At 45.6% G+C, this 21,709-nt stretch overlaps 1 protein-coding gene across 2 annotated transcripts in view; it reads left to right on the top strand.

Annotated features, from left to right (window-relative positions):
* Positions 1 to 18,383, top strand: part of RBMS2 (RNA binding motif single stranded interacting protein 2) — a 55,100-nt gene extending 36,717 nt beyond the window's left edge. For both annotated transcript variants that reach the window (XM_056120111.1, XM_056120110.1), the window contains 8 exons: positions 147 to 304; positions 8,231 to 8,310; positions 8,439 to 8,548; positions 9,065 to 9,111; positions 9,273 to 9,366; positions 15,716 to 15,826; positions 17,166 to 17,246; positions 17,627 to 18,383. In XM_056120111.1, coding sequence (XP_055976086.1) covers positions 147 to 304; positions 8,231 to 8,310; positions 8,439 to 8,548; positions 9,065 to 9,111; positions 9,273 to 9,366; positions 15,716 to 15,826; positions 17,166 to 17,246; positions 17,627 to 17,707 — 762 coding nt within the window. In that variant the 3' untranslated portion in view covers positions 17,708 to 18,383. The remainder of the gene's footprint in view (positions 1 to 146; positions 305 to 8,230; positions 8,311 to 8,438; positions 8,549 to 9,064; positions 9,112 to 9,272; positions 9,367 to 15,715; positions 15,827 to 17,165; positions 17,247 to 17,626) is intronic.
* The last annotated feature ends 3,326 nt before the right edge of the window (positions 18,384 to 21,709 follow it).

Below are 21,709 nucleotides of genomic sequence, written 5' to 3'. Positions count from 1 at the left end.
TAGTACTGGGATTAAGTGTCAAAAAAATAGTGGTCAAGGTTTTCTTTGTTATAAAGAAGCCTTTCTACGAATGCTTTCCTGAAGTGTCATTTTGTAGTTGAGGAATAAGGAATGCAAACTTAATTTTCTCACTTTTATTTCTTCAGCAACAAGAGCAGGACCCCACAAATTTGTATATATCAAACCTTCCACTGTCGATGGATGAACAAGAGCTAGAGGGAATGCTGACGCCTTTTGGCCAGGTCATCTCTACTCGAATCCTTCGTGATACCAGTGGAACCAGCAGAGGGGTTGGATTTGCAAGGTGAGGAAATGTTATGTTAAAGGTAAGAGATGAGTTTTTTTAAAAAGTCACTTAAGGGGGGGCTGGAGATATAGTACAGTGGGTAGAGTTTTGCCTTGCATGTGGCTGACCTGAGTTGAATCCTCCAACATCATCCCAAATGGTCTTCCGAGCCCCACAGGAGTGATCCCTGAGTGCAGAGCCAGGAGGAACCCCTGAGCATCGCTGGGTGTGACCCAAAAAAGAAAAAAAAAATACACACACACACAAAAAGAGGTCATCAAGAAACTGTGCTCCCTCCCAACCAAACTATTTGCGAAAATAGTTGTCAGTAAATCAAAGCTTCATTCTATTATAGATCACAATACTCACTAACCTAGTTTTCTCAAAAATAGTTTTATTTGGGGCTAGAGAGATAGTACAGCAGATTGGATGTTTGCCTTTCATGTGGCCAGCCTGGGTTCATGTGGTCCAGATGCTTTTCTGCCAAAAGCCACTGGGTTTTTTGAGATTTATTTCTGAGTCTCTGGGATCGTGGCTGTTAATCTGCTTGATCAGGAGCCAGAGAGGCCTTTTGTAGGCGGTGACTTGTGGTCTCGTTGGAATGGGGAGGAAAGGGCCGGTTCCACCCCCACGTGTCTCATCACTGCAGGCCCAAACCTGACTGTCCTGTGGCCTCTGGAGGATGATGGTCACCGGGCCGCCAGGAGGAGCAGGCCAAGGCCCGAAACTTATTCCCACCTGGAGTGGCCCAGCACCAGTAACCTACTGCAGGAACAGGACGCATTTCTGCCAAAAGCCTTTGGGTTCTGAGATTCATTTCTGAGTCTCTGGGATCATGGCCGTTAAGCAGTTCGATCAGGAACCAGAGAGGCCTTGCCTCCAATTATATAGCTGAGCCGGAGGTGGTTTGTGGGTGTGTCTCCCACATACCTAACTTTTGGCCGTTCACTTTCTTGGCAAACTTTGCCCCAAGTTTTTGGGGTCCGGCCAAAGGCACAGCAGCACTTTTAGGGTATCTGAAAGTCTGACGGTGCCATCAGCCTACTGATGCACTTGCCTCACAGGTACAGATTGACCTGCTGGCGGTACCATACCCCCTTTAATTTATTTTTTAAAAATCACTAGCCCTTCAAAGATAAGAAGAGACTTACACACCTTGCCCCCTCACATCTTCCTTTAATTAGTGGTTTTAAGCTTTTGGGAAGAACAGAATTAAAATAATTTGTTACACGTTTCTAATTATCCATTGTTCAAACTATACTTTGTTTGATCCAGAGCTGTTGAAATCACATCACTGTTGTAACTGTCTTGCTTTTTGAGTCATGCCCAGCAATACTCAAGGTTCATTCCTGGCTCTGCACTCAGGAATTACTAGTGGCAGTGCTTAGGAACTATATGGGATGCTGGGGTTGAAACCAGGTTGGCCATGTGCAAGCCACACACCCTACCCTGAAACTATTGCTTCATTCCCAGGGCTACAGTGCATTCTGGAGGCGTGGTTCTACATGGTACTCTAAGAACCTTGTTTCGTGGGGTGAGGGGTAGTCCTTCCCACCAGTGCTGGTGGTCACCAGTGCCACAGCCAGGGGTGCTCAGGAAGCTGTATTGTGCCAGGGCCACCTGCATGCAGCTTGCCCAAGCGCTGACCCTTTGAACAAGCTCTGCAGCACAAGATCCTGTTGATTTTTTTTTTATTTTCAGAAATTTGAAAATGACAGGGCTGAAGGGATACCACAGTGGATAGGGCGTTTGCCTTGCATGCTGCCACCCCGAGTTCAATTCCCAGTATCCCATATGGTCACCCAAGCACCGCCAGGGGTAATTCCTGAGTGCAGAACCAGGAGTAACCCCTGTGAATTGTGGGTGTGACCCAAAAAGCAAAAAGAAAAAACTTGAAAATGACTAGACTAAGTGATGTGAAGGATACCTTTTTGTTCCATAACATCTTGTCTGATTCAAGAAAAGTTCCTTGGGGCTGGTGCGATAGTATGGTGGTAGGGAGCTTGTTTTACACACTGCTGATGCAGGTTCAATCTCCAGTATCCCACATGGCCCTCTGAGCCCTGCCAGGAGTGATCCCTGCATGCACAGCCAAGAGTAATCCCCAAAACAAAAATAAAATACTTCCTCTAGAGCTCCTGACATTGGGAACAAAGGCTAGGGCCCTAGTCTGGTCTCTCTGGGTAGCCCCACCTGCTGGTAATCCAAGGAAGTACGAAGGGGGAGTGCCTAGGCTTTGGCCTCCAAGGTTTGGGGTTTTGGTGGAAGGCCACATCTGGCCCAAAGTAATTTAAAAGTCTAAGTAATTAAATATCTAAACAACGAAGACAGTGTTTTATCTCAGTTTTTGTGGCCATTTGAAAAATACTTTTCAAATACTTTTCAAACCTTGGAATCATATTGGAGACTTACATTCTCATTTCCTTTTACAGATTTCCTTCCTTCCTTCCTTCCTTCCTTCCTTCCTTCCTTCCTTCCTTCCTTCCTTCCTTCTTCCTTCCTCACTCTCTCTTTTTGTGAAGCAAGATAGTTTTTGTTTGTTTTGTTGTTTTTGTTGTTGTTTGTTTGTTTTTGTCATACCTGAAGGTGCGCAGGTCCTGGTTCTGTGCTCAGGGATTACTCTTGGCACGGCTCAGAGGACCATATGGGATGCTGAGGATCAAACCAGGGTGGGTTCACATGCAAGGCAAGTGCCTTACCCACTGTGTTATCTCTCCAGTTCCAAGACAGTTTTTATTGAACTTATTTAGAAAGATTTGAGGGGAAAGAATGAAAGGAAATAAGTGTTCAAAAGAGAACAGAGGCAGGGCCTGAGCCTGTACAGTGGGTAGAGCGTTTGCCCTGCCACTCCCAAAAAAAGTTTTTAAAAAAGAACAGCAAAAGGTTTTATTTAGCTCTTACCTTACAGGAATGAAACTATTTTGTGTGTGTGTGTGTGTGAGAGAGAGAGAGAGAGGGAGAAAGAGAGAGAGAGAGAGAGAGAGAGAGAGAGAAAATAAAAAAACAAATGAGCAAAGAGACACAGAGATAAGCAAATGAAATGCATGTTCAAGAGAGAACACGGGCAAAGTGATAGTACAGCAGGAGGGGTATTTGTTTTTTCATGATCTCTGAAAACACCCCATATGGTTCCTCAAGTCTTCCAGGAGTGATTCCTTAGCACAGAGCCAGGAGTAAGCCCTGAGCACTAATGAGTATGAACCCAAAACAATACCTCCCCCACCAAAAAAAAGTATTGTGTTTTGGGAATTTAACTTTTTTTTTTTTTTTTTGCTTTTTGAGTCACACTCAGGGTGCTAAGGGGTTACTCCTGGCTCTGCACTAGGGAGTTACTCCTGGCGGTGCTTGGGGACCATATGGAATGCTGGGGGTTCAACCCGGGTCAGTTGCATGCAAGGCAAACATCTTACCCGCTGTACCATCACTCTGGCTCCTTAACGTCTTTCTTTAGTATTCTGGAGCTCTTTATCAAGCCCCATTACTTCTTCTCTTAGAAACTTCTGTGCCTGCTTATGCTTTTCAAAGACTAAAAAATAGGAGTAACCCAACAAAATACAAATATTGCTCTAAGATTCTTAACAGGCTGAGGGTGGTTGTTAGGCCACACCTGATAGTGCTCAGGGGTTACTCATGGCTCTGCACTCAGGAATTACTCCTGACGGTGCTCAGGGGACCATATGGGATGCCGGGGATCGAACCCAGGTCAGCTGCATACAAGGCAAATGCCATACCTTCTGTACTATCACTCCAGCCCCCTAACAAGATTTTTTTCTGAAAGATTTCAATTAGGACATTATTTAGCGTTCCCCTTAATGGGAATGGTTAATTTTTTCAGTGGTTATTGTACGGCACAGAAAAGAAACTGACATGAAAGTCTCAACAAGTCTCCAAACAGTCAAGCTGCCAAAATGTCCAGGTTGGGGCAGAGTACTAATATTACATACTGCCAACCTGGGTTTTGTCCCCAGAATCCTATATGGTTCCCCAAGCCCCTCCAGGAGTGATCCTTGAGCTCAGAGCCAGGCGTTACAAGCACTGCTGCATGTAACCCAAAAAACAAACAAACAACAAATGTCTGGGTAGAGAGACTTCTAAGCTGAAAACTCAGGCCTTTCAGAACGGGGATAGGCAGATTCCCCTCCCTTCTGTCGAAGCCCACCAGCCCCCAGACCTGACCCCTCCACCATTAACTGGCCCAGTTTTACAACTTCTGAAGCATGAGGTTGCAGCCATGGGACACCTCCTCCAAATTTCACAGTAATGGCAGCCCCATCAGTCTGACAGCACAGCAGATTTGATGGGAGAGTTGTGTGGAAGCCCACCAAGCTCAATGAGTGGAAACAACACAGAAGGCTCAACCAGCTCAGTAAATCCTCAGACAGTGGCTTTTGTAACACCATTGTAAGAGGTCACGATCAGTCACCACATAGGGACTCTTGTTGATGCATTTTATGACCATTTTATCTGCCATTTTGTTGTAGCAAGAAATACATAAAGTAAAACTGGTGCTTGCTAAGGGAGCAGGCTTGGTGGAGGGAAGTTCGCACTAGTGGTGGGGTCGGTGTTGGAAACTATATGCCTGACACTGGTGGAGGGATGGGCAAACGATCATTGTCTGACTGTAATGCAAACATCAAAGTTCATAAGTTTGTAACTGTGCCCCACAGTGATTCACTAATAAAAACAAATAAATAAATGAGCATTTAAAAAAACTATATGCCTAAAAACAATTATATTATGAACAACTCTGTAAATCATGGTGTTCTAGTAAAAAATGAATTAGGAAAAGAAAATACTGAGATGTGAGTGCATCAGCAGCCTGATGGCGCCTTCAGACTTCCAGATACCCCAAAATTGCTGCTGTGCCTTTGGCCAGAACCCAACAACTTGGGGCCAAGTTTGCCAAGAAAGTGAACGGCCAAAAGTTAGGTATGTGGGAGACACGCCCACAAACCTACTTTGGCTCAGCTATACAATTGGAGACAAGGCCTCTCTGGCTCCTGATCAAGCTCCTTAATAGCCATGATCCCAGAGACTCAGAAACAAATCTCAAAACCCAGCGGCTTTTGGCAGAAATGCATCCAGTTCCTGCAGTAGGTTACAGGCGCTTGGCCACCCCCGGTGGGAATAGGTTTCGTGCCTAGGCCTGTTCTCCCTGGCGGCCTGGTGGCTGCCATCCTCCAGGGGCCACTGGACAGTCAGGTTTGGGCCTTCAGTGACGAGAGACCTCAGGGGATGGGGGTGGAGCCAGCCCTTTCCTCCCCATCCCAATGAGACCCTGAGTCGCCGCCCACAAATGGCCTCTCTGGCTTCTCATCAAGCTTCTTAACAGCCATGATCCCAGAGACTCAGGAACAAATCTCAGAACCCAGCAGGTTTTGGCAGAAATCCCTCCAAGATTTAATTGTTAAAATTTGGAATTCCAAAATTGTGTGGCCACTACTGTGGCCGTGCAACATCATATGTTATTCATAACCACCAATAGAAAACAAATTGTCTACTGTTGCCTTTTCAGCAGATCTGAGTGTTGGGGTAAAATCCCAAATAATAATGGTGGGTCTGGTGTCAAAATATTGAATGTAATCAAAGCAGAGAGAGAGTAATGTGGAAATCATCTGCCCCACAGATAGGGGGAGGGTGTGGGACAGAGATATACTGGGGTTTTTGGTGGTGGAGAATGGGCACTGGTGAAGGGACAGGTGTTTCATTGTATGACCGAGACTTAAACCCAAAAGCTTTGTAATTGCTCTCACGGTGATTCAATAAATAAAATTATAAAAAATGAAAAAAAAAGTAAGGTGGAGTTCATGCCCAATTCAAACAGCCTTATCAGTCGCTGGATAAATAGCAGTACTCCTACATTAAAAAAAGAAAAGAAAAAGAAAAAGAAATATACTGAGATAAAATTTGGAAAGATTTTTGGAAGACACTGTACCACATAATATATAGATTCTTGTAATCCAGGGTGTTGGAGACATTCTACAATTCTTAGGGATAATTCCTGGTTCCTTGTTCAAAGGTCACTTGTGGTTCTTAGTGACCATATATGATGCTGGGTATTGAATTGGAGTCAGTCACATGCAAGCCAAGTGCCTTACGTCCTGTTCTATCTCTTTGACTCCTTAGATTTGAAGGGGGGTTTGGGGTGAGTCACACCTGACAATGCTCAGATACTAGTCCTGGTTCTGTGCTCAGGGAACTAGGTATGAGGGATTCAAATCAGGATTGTGGCCAACGCAAGCCAGACAAGGACTGCATTTCCTTTACAATCTCTCTGGCCCCATAGATCCTTATAATTTTTTTAAATTTTATTTTTTTGCTTTTTGCGTCACACCTGGCGATGCACAGGGGTTACTCCTGGCTCTGCACTCAGGAATTATTCTTGGTGGTGCTTGGGGGACCATATAGAATGCTGGGGATAGAACGAGAGTCAGCCTTACGCCTTACCCACTGTACTATCGCTCCAGCCCCATTTTCTTATACTTTTTAACACCTCTATAAGCATTTTTGCATTTGATCTATACAACCCTGTATGGTAGGAAGGATGTTTTTGTCTTTAAAGCAGAAATAGGGGCTGGAGAGATAGCACAGCGGGTAGGGCGTTTGCCTTGCACACAGCCAACCCAGGTTCGATTCCCAGCATCCCATATGGTCCCCTGAGCACCACCAGGAGTAACTCCTGAGTGCACAGCCAGGAGTAACCCCTGTGTATCGCCAGGTATAACCCAAAAAGAAAAAAATAAAAAATAAAAAAAAGCTGAAATAATCGATCCAAAGGACTTTTGTATATGTCCTAACTCAATGCATATGTCCTAACTAGCACTAGGTTGACTCCTACTTAGTTCTCTTTCCCCAGTGAGAACCTTAACCCAGGAGTCCCTCTCATGCTCTCTCCTTTCGCTGTAAACATAAACCTGTCTTATTACTCTTTTTTTTTTTTTTTTTGCTTTTTGGGTCACACCGGCAATTCACAGGGGTTACTCCTGGTTTTGCACTCAGAAATTACTCATGGCAGTGTTCAGGGGACCGTATGGGATGCTGGGAATTGAACCCAGGTTGGCCTTGTGAAAGGCAAATGCCCTACCTGCGGTGCTATCACTCCAGCCCCTCTTATTACTCTCTTTTACTCCAAACTTGTGGAAGTTTAGTGGTGTTACCAATAGGTCCTTGATCATTATAATTAGAAGAAAAAAATAAGCATAGGTAAATTCACAACTTTTGCAGTTTCATTAGAGAGGGGGAACAATTTCCAATAGGATTTTGTAATTAAAATAAGGACAAAAATAATGGTAAGAGCCAAAGAGATAGTACAGGAGTTATTTGCCTTGCACATGGCTAACCTGGGTTTGATTCCTGGAACTGCTCTTGGACCCCTGAGCACGACCAGAGTAACACAGAACCTGAACACAGAACCAGAGTAAGCCCTAAGCACCACTGGGTTGGCCCCCCAAAGAGACAAATAATGATAACAGCTTCTTTATTTTATTATGTATGAACTAAATACAATACTATTTCCATTACTCGGTATCTATTTTGGAATATTAATAGCTTGAAGGCCTCTATTATTCCATTGAGGATCCCTGTAGAAGTCAATTGAGAGAACCTTTACTTAAAACTGATGTTGTGAACTTAGAGGATTAAGTTAAAATAATGTCTGGGCAAGTCCCAGTATTTCAGAGATTTTTAACCCCTATAGTGTTTCTTCCTCCCCACCTGGGATGTTAGTTTTCCTTTCTCTTCCCTTTTCCAATAAACTTTTCTACTTTCTAAAAACAAAATAAAACAAAATTGGTGTTGCTTCATCAAGATATCTTGAATTTCTAGAAAGGAAATTCTAGTTTCGTATTGCATTTGTGGGACTGGGAAGGGAGGCCTTTCTCTTTGAATGTAGAGAGAAAACAGTTCCTGGACACTCTGGAGCCTAACCTCTCTTGTGCTCCTTAGGATGGAGTCCACAGAGAAGTGTGAAGCTATCATCACCCACTTTAATGGAAAATATATTAAGACACCCCCTGGAATAGCAGGTGAGGAATACAGGGATCAGGCTGAAAAGACCATAGGTTGTTACTTCATGTCAAGATTCTGGAAGAGTCTTACATGCTCGGATCAAATAAAGGAGATTCAGCTGTCTGTTTACGTTCTCTCTTGGCAGCCCCTTCTGATCCCCTGCTTTGCAAATTTGCTGATGGTGGTCCAAAGAAACGACAGAACCAAGGAAAATTCATGCAAAATGGACGTGCGTGGCCAAGGAGTGGAGACATGGTAAAAGAACCCCTGAGAAGACAGCAATACTGGGGCCGGAGCAATAGCACAGCGGGTAGGGCGTTTGCTTTGCATGCGGCCGATCTGGGTTTGATCCCCAGCACCCTGTATGTTCCCCTGAGCCTGCCAGGAGTGATCACTAAGTACAAAGCCAGGAGTAAGCCCTGAGTACTGCTAGGTGTGACTCTTCCCCCTCAAAAAGAAAACAAATGCTAAATATAGAATTATTAATATTAAGGTGGGATGGAAATTGTAGTGACGTGACTTCTGTAGGCATGGATGGCGAGCTTGAGAGCTACAGTGTGTAACCAGGAGATGCTGGATACTTACCATAGTCTTCACTGGGAGGCCTGAGTGGGATTTTGCAGCTTGCACAACCAGGAAAAATCTCTGAAATACTGGGACTTGTCCAGACATTATTTTAATCATTTAAATCAAATACATCATCAACCTTGACGTTCTAAGCTTCTGTTCTCACTCAAGGGCTCATATAAACCCTGTTTTTGTTCTTTTTAGGGTGGTATGGCCTTTACCTATGACCCCACCACAGTTCTTCAGAATGGGTAAGGGTGTTTAAATAATCATGTCGCAAGAAAGTCACACCAACCTATACCTAGCACTGGGATGTTTCAGCGGGATTTTTAGACCGTGGAAGTTGCGGGTGTATCTGTGGAAGGAACCCTAACCTTGTGGCTTCCCTGAGTGATTAGGTTCCTTCCTGTAGGTTTTACCCGACTCGTTATAACATCGCCCCCAACAGGATGCTTGCCCAGTCTGCACTGTCCCCGTATCTCCCGTCTCCTGTGTCTTCCTATCAGGTATGTTTGGGCCCCCAGTGGCTCTGGTGCCTTCCCTCCCATGGTGCCTTAGGTACAGAGGTATAAAGTTCAAAACCACTTGTTTCATTGTTGTTTGTACTTTATAGATATTACACACAAATAATTTTATATAAAATAGTATGTGATCTGGGACCAGAGTAACAGTACTGGGTTCCAGGGATCAAACCTGGGTAGGCCACATGCAAAACAAGTGCCTTACCCACTGTACTATCTCTCTGGCCCTTTGGTTTCTTGCTTTTTCCCATTTTTCTCATGTGCAGATATGAATAAGGCTTTTGGAATTGCTGTTTATTTGACCATACTAAATATAATTTTTATTTTCAGTCTCACTCTGTACTATCGTAACCAGTGATTCTCAAAGAATGGTCACTGTACTAGCAGTACTGGCAAATCACCTGGGAAATTTTAGAAACACAAGTGCTTAAACTCCACCACACATCAACTACATTAGAAGTTGGGGGAATGGGGCTGGAGAGATAGCGCATGGGTAGGGAATTAGCCTTGCACCCAGCTGGCCCGGGTTCAATCTCTGGCATCCCATATGATGCCCTGGCCCCCATCAGGCGTGATCTCCTAGTGCAGAGCCAGAAGTAACATCAGAGCATCACCGGGTGTGACCAAAATACAAAAATAAATAAAGAAGTTTTGGGGAAGGGGCCCAGAGATCTGAATTTTAAGTCAGTCGCCACGTGGCTGAAGCAGCCAATGTTGACAGATGTGTTCTAATTCTTTTTCAATAGTTGCACTATATTTTATGCTGATTTCTCAGAATTCTCCAACCGTACCTCAGCAAAGAGCATTCATTTGGATTTCGGTATTTTCTGGAATAAATAAAGTTCAAATAAACATCCTTAATGCCTATATCCTTATATAGGAGTATTTTCAGTTCTGGGGCAAAGAAGGATTGCTAAGTAGAATGAAACATGACCTTGCTGGGACTAGAGCAGTAGTACAGTGGGTAGGGCATTAGCCCTGCACATGGCCAACCTGTGTTTGATCCCCCACCCCCTGATGTGATCCTCCAAGCCTACCAGGAGCAATCCCTGAGCTCAGAACCAGGAGTAAGTAAGCCCTGAGCACCCTTAGGTGTGGACCCAAAACAAAACAAAAACCCAAAACAAAACACGAATTTGCAGTTGCATAGATATTGCCAAATTCTTTTCCACAAAGCCTCTGTCATTTCACATTTCCACCGAGGAATGAGGGCACCCGTTTTCCTCCAGCAGTAGGTGACACTGAAATTTTGTTTCCCTTTCTTCATGGGCGTATTGTTACTATAAGTTGCACATATCTGACTCCAGCTGAGTTTTTTATTTGGGGGGCCATGCCCTGGGCTCTCAGGTTCTACTTCTTGCTCTTTTTTAAAAAAAGGGAGGGTGGGAATTTCTCTCCCACCCCCCTAATCTTAATTTTTTTTTCTTTTTGGGTCATACCCGGCGATGCTCAGGGGTTCCTCCTGGTTCTGCACTCAGGAATCACTCCTGGCGGTGCTTAGGGGACCATATGGGACGCTGGGAATCGAACCTGGGTCAGCCGCTGCGTGCAAGGCAAAAGCCCCATCCTGTGCTCTCACTCCAGCCCCTAAAATTTTGTTTCAATTAATCACCTGCAGGTTAGCTTTGTTACAGATTTTTGTTTGTTTGTTTGGAGCCACACACAGGGTTTCCGGATGCTGCCTCCAGTGCTGTGCTCCAGGGCGCCCAGTATGTTCTCAGCTCACTGAGCTGTCTCTCCAGCCCTTTGTCATATATCCCTACTCCCTTTTTTGGTTTTTGGATCACCCTAGGAGGTGCTTAGGGCTTGCTCCTGGCACTGTGCTCAAGTGGTCCATATGCAGTGCTGGGGATTCCAGTTGAAGTCAGCCACATGCAAGGCGAGTGTCTTACCTCCTATCCTATCTCATTGGTCCCACATTCTTGCCATTTAATTTTTCTCCATTGACTTTATGGTTCACAGTCTTTGTGCATCAGAATCACTTGGAGATCTTACTAACTCCCAATTGCTGGACACCACACCAAGGATTTCTGATTCAGCAAGTCTAGGGTGGAAGGCAAGAATCTGTGTTTCTTGAAGTGAGGAAGATAGCTCAAAGGGCTGGAAGGCTGATGCCCCAAGTTTGATTTCTGGCCTTACACAAGGCCATACTCAAGATATGATTATTTCTTTTTATGTTCTCAGTGCTTGTTTTATTTCTATCTCTAAGATTAGTACTGTTTATATATGTCTTATTAAATTTTCTTGTGTTTTTACTATATTTCTAATGTTTTATAATTTTTATATAGAGTTCTAAATGCTTACCATTTAAGTTCTAAATGGTTGAGGAAGTTATTAAGTTCAACTGCCTTATATTCAGACAACTTACTTTTTTTTTTCTTTTTTGGCTTTTTGGGTCATACCCAGTGATGCTCAGGGATAGCTCCACACTCATGAATTTTTCCTGATGGTGCTTGGAGTGCCATATAGGATACCAGGAACAGAACCTGGGTTGGCCATGTGCAAGGCAAATGCCCTACCCTCTGTACTATATTGTTTTGGCCCTTATTAACTACTCATATGATTGATTTCTCTTGTGTGTGTGTATGTGGGGGGGGGGGGCACATTGGCAGTGCTCAGGGCTTGCTCCTGTGTCTGTGCTCAGAGATCACCCCTGACTGGGCTGGGTTCAGGGGGACCCTCTGGGGTGCTGGGGATTGAATATCCTGTTGCTCTAACCCCCATGACTAATTCCTTCCTTCCTTCCTTCCTTCCTTCCTTCCTTCCTTCCTTCCTACCTTCCTTCCTTCCTCCTTCTGGTTTTTGGCCACACCTGGCAGTGCTCAAGGGTTACTCCTGCTCCGGGGATCATATGAGATACTGGGATTGAACCCAGGTTGGCTGTGTGCCAGGTAAAAACCCTACCTGCTGTACTATTGTTCCAGCCCTGTATTTCTTTAGTCTCTCAAGTTTTCTGAACATAAGATGAAAACTAATAGTTTTCATTTTCAGTTCTATGCCGATTGTGTTAAATTGTATCTATTTGATGGTTATATAAGATATGGGATCGGTTACTCTAACTGCAATGGTTTCCATGTTCCTGTTTAGGTTCATGTTAGTGGCTAGGTCTTGGAAAACAATTTAATGTATGTAAGTAGTTTCTTTCTAGTCCCTGTTTTACTTTATGATCGATCGACTGATTGACTGAATCCCCACCCCGCTCCCATTTTGCTGTCATTGTTGTGCTGTGCTGGGCTCACACACACACTTGGTTGTGGTGCTCTCCAAGACCCCACATTTTGCAGTGCTTGCACATGTGCTCTGGGGGTTGTGCATCTGGCATGCTATTTGCATTTTTTAAAGTTCTGTTGCTTACACACTGTTACAGTGGACAGGGGCCACACACACTTGTGGTACCAGAGATCCTCAGCAGCACAGTTGCCAGGATTACATTCAGCACATGTGGGGGGCACCAGGGATCAACTTTTGACCTAACACCTGTAGGGTAGATGATTTTGCCACTGAGACATTAGTCTCTACCTTTCATTAAAAAATAAGAAAAGAAAAATGAGAGAAATGATACAGGGATTAAAGCACTTACCTTACATATAACCAACTCCAAATTCACTCCCCAGCACTGCATGCGATCCCCCAACCACCACCACTAGGCATGACTTAGAAGAGCAGAGCCAAGAGGAGCTATTGTGTACCTCAGGGTGTGACCCAAAAACTTGGAAAAAAAAGTGTGAGGTGGGAGTGGTAGTACATTGGGTAGGGCACTTGCCCTGCATGTGGCCAACCTGGGTTCGATCCCCAGAATCCCATACAGTTCCCTGAAAAAAAATAAAAAAGGTTGCTAATTTTATCAAACGTCTTTTCAGCAAGTAGTATTATTATACTATGGTTTTTCTCCTTCAATTTTGACTTAATGCTTATAGAATTTATTTTATTTTTTTACTTTTGATTCTTGGGGGCCACACCAGGTAGTGCTCAGGGTTTAAAACTGGCTCTGCACTCAGGGATTGCTCCTGGCAGTGTGCAGGGAAACCATACGAAGTTCTGGGGATTGAGCCTCGGTGGGCTGTGTGCAAGGCATGCACCTTACCCGCTGTGCTCCAGTTCCTAAATACTTTCTGATCTTAAGTCATCCTTATATCCATATAGGGGTGGGGGATGGGGCCACACCTGGCTGTGCTTTGGGCTTATACCTGTTCTGTGCTCAGGAATCACTCCTGGCAGTGCTCAGGAGACCATATGGGGTGCCAGGGACCAAACTTGGTCAGCTGCATGTAAGGCAAGTGCCCTACCCCCTGTATTATCTTTCCAGCGTCTTGTGATATGTTTTTTTTTCTTCCCTGCTTAGAGACTAGGAGATGGTATGAGAAGTTCAGGCACATGCTTTGCATGCAGCAGACTGACCCTACTTTGGTCCCTAGCACCACATGGCCCCTTAGCATTGCTGGGTGTGGCCCTGGGAGCTCCCAGAATAATCCCCAGCACTGCATGACCAGATCAGCACTGCATCTTTGACCTTCACACTAATCAACCAGCTGGCTCTGGTCCCTGGCCACCTGAACATCATGTGGGAATTCCTTCCCCCTGCCCCCCAAAATACTTGTATTTTATAATACATTTCTAGTTCCTTACTGCTTTTTATTTATTTTATTTTCGGTTTTTAGGCCACACCCGATGGTGTTCAGGGCTTACTCCTGGTCTATGCTCAGGGATCACTCACTCCTGACAGTGCTTAGGGGACCATATGCAGAGCTGGGGATGAAAATGAAGTCAGCTGCATGCAAGGCAAATGCTTTAACACCTATGCATGCTATTTCTCTGGCCCTTTTTTTTTTTTCAATTTTAAGATAGAGTAGGAAAAATACAAGCACAAACTAGCAAAAAGAGAAAAAAGCCATGATGAGCCTGAGAGACATCGAGTGTATGCTTTGGATGTGTGAGGCTCTGCTCTGGTTTCAATCTCTAGTACCAAACAAAATACATCAATTTTACATATAATTAATATAATGTAAAATTCACTCTCTCAAACTGTACAAGTCAGTAGTTGTTAGTGTATTCAAAAAGTTATGCAGGGGCCAGAGTGATAGTACAGTGGGTAGGGTGCTTGCACATGGCCAACCCTGGTTCAGTCCCTGGCACCCATATGGTCCCCTCAACCCAGCCAGGAGTGATCCCTAAACATAGAGCCAGGAGTAAGCCTTGAACACCTCTGGGTGTGGCCCAAAAACAAGCAAAAAATTATGCAATGATCACCATCATATAATTCCAGAACATTTATATCCTGAGTTCTGGCAGTGCTTAGGAGGCCATATGAGGTGCTGGATCAAACCTAGGTCAACTGTGTACACGGCAAGCAACTTACCACTGTTCTATCTCTCCAGGCCCATATTTTATATTTTTATGGATGAATCTTGTTAATACATTTTTGTTTTGTGTTGTTTTGAGGCCACACTTGTCTGTGCTCAGTGCTCTGGGGTTGATCCTGAAAGTGCTCAGGGGACCATGCGGTAGATGGGATTGAACCTTCCACATGCAAAGGATGCACTCCAGCCCACTGAGCCATCTCTCTAATCCCTACACATAAATTTTCAATTCAATTACCAGTTGATAGCTGTTTGAGATGTTATAAATAATGCTGCTGTGAACAATGTATAATTTTTGTATGGGCATATAGTCTTATATCTCTCTTATAGTTCCCAGAGGTAGAACTGCTGGGTTACATAGTAACTCTGTGTTTATCTTTTCTTTTTCAATACCAGTCAAGCCAGAGCCACACATATGCCAGGCATGTATTCTTTTCAGACTGTCTGATTTGTTGAGATATTAGACCTGTTAATACTCTTTAAGCAGCTTATTCTTAATATTTCTATTGTCTGAGATGACCACTCCAAGTGGAGGGGCAGTTGCTGAACAGGATTATCATTGGAAAAATCATAGTTTCTAAACTATTAACCTTGTTATTCATTTTTGCTTGCCTTAGAAAGTATCTCAGATATCTCTACAACACCTAACCGACCTTGGATGCAGCCTTCAGTGAGTGCTGAGAAGTGGGCCCAAACCACAGCCAGACGTATTGTTTAAAAAAAAAACTTGATGGAAGATACAGGTGTGAATTTTGGTTCAGTTCCTTGTGCAGCCTAGTTCTAGGAACATAAATTTTGTGTGTGTGCTCTTCTTGGACAAAGGTCCCTCCAGACTCAGGTGCAGAACACTGATTTCTATCGTGCAGCTGCTCTCCTGTCATTCCCCGGATTGTCTGTCTCAGCTCTCCTTCCTGTTCTCCAGGAATCACTGCTTCATGGCACAGGAAGCTAATTCTGTCCTTTATTGCTGCCTCTAGGGTTCAGTTCTGACCCCAGGGATGGATCACCCCATTTCACTCCAGCCTGCCTCCATGATGACACCTCTTACCCAGCAGCTGGGCCACCTGTCCCTCAGCGGCACTGCCATGGTAACTCAGGACATAGATGACCACAGACTCCCTCCCACAGAGCGGGAATTCCCTATTACTGCATTACTCTCAGTCTCAATACCTGCAAATGAGGGTGGGATTCAGTATGTCACTAAGGGCAGACTTGAAATAAAAAAGCTACAAATTCATGAGTCAGGAATATCGCCATTCCTGTACGCCATTCCAGTACGGAGGAGAGAGCCCGTTAGCTCTCTCCTCCGTACTGAATCCTCCTCATGAAACTCACTGAATAATGTCCCAAGTAATTAATGATGTGCTGGTACTTCTGTTTACATACTGGTTTCTCTAAGAGATTGTGCACATTTTATAAAATTTCTATCAAAATGATAACGATCACGATCACGACCATCCTGTTGTTCGTCGATTGCCCTGAGCGGGCCCCAGTAACGTCTCCTTCTTCCTAGCCCTGAGATTTTTTTTTTTAAAGTGCCATATTAAAGGCTCTTCGAGGGTTAGGAGAATGAGACCCATCATTGTTACTGGTATTTGGCATATTGGGTACACCACGGGGAGTTTGCCAGACTCTGCCGTGTGGGCAGTTACATTCGGTAGCCTGCCAGTTTGTCCAAAGTAGGAATGAGATAATACGATGTCGCGCGCTTCCGGGAGCTGGGTTTTATAGTCTCTAGGTCTTGGCTGTTGATGGGATTACATGGCGCCAGGGGACCCTTGTTATCATCTTGATAACAAGGGTACGCAAAGCAATTGTGCAGTGTGTAGGGCACTTGCCTTGCATGCAGCTGACCCAGGTTCGGTCCCTGGTGTCACGTATGATCCCCACGATTACCCCTGAAGGTAGAGCCAGGAGTGAGCCCCGACTGAGCACAGTGGGATGTGGCTGAAAAACAAACTAGCAAAAAGAGTAATGAAGAATGATTGAAACTTGATTTCTTGTAAGTCTGCTCCATTCTGATTTGCTTAAAGGCAAAGAATACTGGAAAAGTAGGCATCAGCAGAGACAGCAAAAGAAAGTCATGTAGAAGTTTCTCAAAGCTAGTTAAGAAGTACCTAAAGTACTTCTATTTATTGTTTATTGCGGGGGTTGGGCACAGCTGGCTGTGCTCAGGGACACTCCTGGCAGTTTTCACGGAATACGTGATGGTGGGATTGAACCTGGATAGACTCCATGCAAGGCAAGTAAGTGCTCGGTCGGTACACTATACTATCTCTCCATCTGCCTAAAGTGTTTTTTTTTTTTTTAACATTGTTAAATTTGAATCTCTGGGAATAGACCACAGGAATGAGCACTTTTTTCAAGTTCCCCCAGGTGCTTTAAACGTAGCTCCCAAGACCGTCCTCTTGATGTTTTCCATTCTAGTACATGCCAACAGCTGCAGCAGTGCATGGAGCTTACCTCTCCCAGTATGCCCCCGTGCTGCCTTCTGGTGTTTCGGCTGAGGTAAGAGCTTTATTGCCTCTTTGGAGTGAGAACAGAATAGAGACCAGTTTCCTCCTGATCAACATTTTTCTCTCACAAGGCTGCTAAGTCTGTGTTCACAGTAGCTGATAGGTGTATGAAAAGTGAAGGAAGAAGAGACTTTGTGTCCTTGAGTGAGTTTCTTTCTCACATTTGGCTCATTGGTTGCTAGTGCCAGAATGCTGGCGGGTACCAACAGTTGTCTCTGGAAGCGGGAGTCAAGGTGTTGGCAAGTGGAACTGTGGAAGTGCACTAGTGCACAGCTGGCGGGGGGGGGGGGTAGGGGGGAGGAGGGGGCTGCTTTGGTGGAAGGTGTGGAAAGGCAAGCACCAGGTGACTGTCTTCCCTTGGCCATACTACAGGAGCGCAGTGGCCAGCAACATCAAGTGACGCTGGATGCCCCATCAGACCTCGGCCTCTGTGCTTTCCAGTTCAATAAGTAACGACAGGGAGAACCCCACGCTGAGGCGCAGAGTTCTCCTGTCTGCACCCTGCTTCTGACTTACGCCCCTTTTGGACACCCCTCCTGCCGCTGTTGAACATAAAGGAATAACTGCCAGTGTGGATGCTCCGATTCCAGGGGGCTGACCCAGAACCAAACTGCCTGTGGTCTCTGCTGAGGCCCGACACTGCTCACAGGCTGGGCCGTGGAAGGAAGCGTCTGCTCCGACCCGGGGCACTCCTCGACCCTCGGCATTCCTGCTCTGCCCCCGCTGAGCCTGGGACTGGCACACGATGCTATGTTCAAGATCAGAAACACTTCTGCAAAGCAAGTTTCATGTTTTGTTTTTAACCATAATACTCTTTCCCACACCAAACATGGTGCTTGATCTTCTCATCTTTATATATGAATTTTGGACATGTTGGAGTCATTTGGGAAGACTTTAAAAGTTACTATTTCTTCAAAGAGAAACAAAAAGATGTCGGGTGCTAGAACGCCGACAGGTCCTGCCGTGGACCCTTCTCAGTTATGGATTTTTTGGGTGTGTGTTCAGACTTCAAAGTTTTGTTGTATAAAGTTCTCATCTCACATGCCCCCTCTATCCTCACATGTCTTCTTTCATCCATGCAGTGGCGTCTACCTACTGTTCTCTAACCTTTAAACAAGTTTTCATTTTGTGACTTTTGTGTGTTGTGGGGGAGCTCCTGAGTGGGGCTCAGGTGCTTCTTGCAACTACTGGTCTACTAGGCCAGTGGTTCAGTGCTAGGACCTATGGGTGCAGCCTGCCAAGGACCACCAGGGCCACACCCAGTAGTACATAGGGCCTCCAGGCTACACTTGGCAATGTTCAGGTGTTTCCAGGGTTATATTCAGTGGTGCTTGGTAGGTCCTGTGGTGCTGAGAATCAAACCCAAATTGGGTACCTGCTTTGTACTACCTTCCTGGCCACTGAATTTATTTTTTGGAATGAAGTACTGTATAAAAATTTGGAGAGGGCCAAGAAAAAAGGCTGAATGGTAAGCAGGCAACGGTCCATTTCTCATAGTCGTCTGTCCCATCTAGGAGAAAAGACTAAACCCTGAGTGCAGGAAGCTGGGATTTGACTTAGTTCTCTAAAGGAGAGGATCCGCAGCTGCCTCTCCTTGAGTCACATTTGGATAAAGACCAATTCCTGAGCAAGTTTGGCAAGGGTGGGCTGAGTGACTTCTCTGTCTCACTGCCGAGGCAGCACCTGCTAGGAAGTGCCTTTCTGAAGCACCTGCAGTCCAGTCCATCTTTCTGGGGGATCTGGGCTGCTCCCTTCCCCCAGCACGGCTTGGAGCCTTTGCAACTGTGGCCGTGCTGGACGGCGCTGGATGGTGGCCACATTGAGGAGTAACAGACGCCTCACCTCCAGGTCAGTGTTGCTCAAGGAGGCAGCTTAGTCTCCTCCCAGCCACGTGGCATTGCAGATACCCGTTTGTCATTCTTGGGGGTGAGTTGTGTGGACTACAGAATGCTGAACACCTACAGTACACTGGGCAGTCCTGCGCCTCCAATCAAGACTTACCCTGCAGTCAGAGGAAACAAGGGGAGAAAAGACGCAGGACTGGCAACAGAGAGATGGCTTTTCAGAGGGTTTTTATTTCTAATCTCCCTCCCACCGTCTCATCTGTTTTCTTTTCAAGCCACACCTGGCAGTGCCCAGGCTTACTCCAAGCCAAGCTCTGCACTCAGGGATCACATATGCCGGGAATCAAGCCCAGGTCGTCCAAGTTCGAGGCAAGCGCCTAACCTGCTTTATTATCCTCGACCCCCCTTGCTTTTATTGTTGTTCTGACGAGGGTTTGTGCAGATGCCTGGCTCTGGTGCTCACACATGCTATTACATTCTTTTTTTGGGGGGAGAGGGGGTAAGAGGCTCCCAGACGGTGCTCAGCAGAGCCCAGGGGCAATTCCTGGCAATTCTCAACCAACCAGGCCAGATGATCCAATGCTACAGCCTAAAGATGGTGCAGTACTGCTTTGGCCCTATGGTTGGGAATCACCAGGGCTATCCTAGCAGATTGGAGCCTTCAGGGAGATACCTGGGGGTGCTCAGGTCATGCAATGCAGGGAAATGAAACCAGGTTGGAAGCATGCAAGCCATGAGCCCTAAGACCTATGCTATTTTCCTGGCCCCTCACTTTTTTGTTGTTTTGGGGCCTTATCAACTGTGCTAAGAGTTTACTCCTGGCTTGTGGTCAGGGGTCATCCTTTGCCGTACTCGGGACCATGGGATTGAACCCAGTTGGCTGTATGCCAGGCAAGTGCGCTGCATGCTATCCTCTCTAGCCCCCTCACACTTTTAATTGTGCTGCTGGCCAGGGGTTGCAGACTGCAGTGCTTACCCAGGGCCATGAGGCTCACTCCTCTACTGGTGTACTTACTCACATGCTCACTAGAGGTCGCACTCCCTGCTCACGCTGCTCACGTGTTTTCAGTTGTGCAGAAGTTTTAAGTCCCACCTAGGGCAGGCAGTACAGCTAGAGAATGTTCAAGGCACTTAGCAGCGCGCCCAGAATCAGACCTACCAGGATTGCACTTGGTGCACATGGAGGCACTGAGGACTGAATAAGCAATTACACTTGCAAGAAAGGCCTTGTAAGTCTCTGAGTTTTTCCTTCATTATTGGAGGGGCCACACCCAGCTGCTCTCAGGGCTGCCCCTGGAGCTGCCCAGGGACCACGTGGTGACAGGAGTTGAATCTGGGCCTCCAGCACTCTCAGCAGGTACCCAAGTGTATTTGCTTTTCTTTCTTGAGGAATAACAAATTTACTGGGTAATAAAGGAGACTAAGGAGAGAGCTCAGTTATGTGCTCAAGAGAGAACACAGGCTTCTCCAGAGTGGGAAGAGCCAGTACTGAAGCATCAAGGTCCACATCTCAAGAGAGGTGCAGGCAGCATGTGCTCTGGCATGTGGTACTTCAAGAGTATCTCTTAACTAACGACTGATGAGCTCTACAGACTAGGAAGCCACATCGCCCTAGTCAGCAACAGATGGGGTGGTAGAAGGAAATGACTTGCACTGAGGATGAACACTGGACTTGGCTGGAGAACTGACCTTTAAATAGGGCTATTGCTCAGTTCCATCTCGTCTCCAAACTCACTGCTCGGTAAACACACCCTCCCTTGGTACCAGCAATACTTACTCCCTGCTGCTCCAATGGGAGGAGGGCCTATATGTGTGTGTGTGACTATTTTATACCTCAATGGTGTAGTGAAGGGGGATGGAGAAAGAGTACAATGTGCACGGCATTTGCCTTGCACACAGCTGGCCCGGGTTCAATTTCCAGCAGCCTATATGGTCCAACAGGAATAATTCCTGAGTGCAAAACAAGGAATAACCCCAGTGCATCGCTGGGTGTGGCCCCAAAACAAAACACACACCAAAAAAACCACAAAGGTGCAGTTAGGCACCTAGCTAGTGCCCCAAGTGTGCAGTGAGGTATGTAACCCACCTTCTGGCAGAGCAGTGGCTCTGCACTCAGGAGTGCATTCCTAACCAAGGGCCATAAACATGGGTAGAGGTCAGGTCCAGATTTGTCCCAGACTCGGCTAAACCAGCTTCAGATGTTAAGGTCAGACTTGTATGGACTCTTAAAATCTTGTGCCTTGTCACACTGAGTCTCCCTGATTCCCTCTTATGCAAAATATTCCATTTCTACACTACTAATATTATGGGTCCATTCTATCAAAGGACCTTCGTTTAGCAGCCAAGACTGGATGGATTCTTCTGATGGATAAATTCTGCTGCCTCTTCCTAGGGTTGATTTCCACTTGACAAGTGGATAAGTCTGGCTGGTGCTCCCTGGCTATCACAGCTTTCTCATCGACATAGCCACTTGTTATAAAAGCTCCCTTCTCTAAGCACATCCCAGAACTACCTCTAACTCAATGACATAAGCATCCACTCCATCTATAGCCTTCCTGTGCAGTCTTCCCTTCATAATACAAAGTTGGGGGCTAGAAAGGGCACTTGATTG

The sequence above is a fragment of the Sorex fumeus genome, unplaced genomic scaffold, assembly GCF_029834395.1.
Source record: "Sorex fumeus unplaced genomic scaffold, SorFum_2.1 ptg000042l, whole genome shotgun sequence".
Taxonomy (NCBI): Eukaryota; Metazoa; Chordata; class Mammalia; order Eulipotyphla; family Soricidae; genus Sorex; species Sorex fumeus.
Note: the sequence above shows the minus strand (reverse complement) of the source record. Positions and strands in the feature narration are given on the sequence as shown.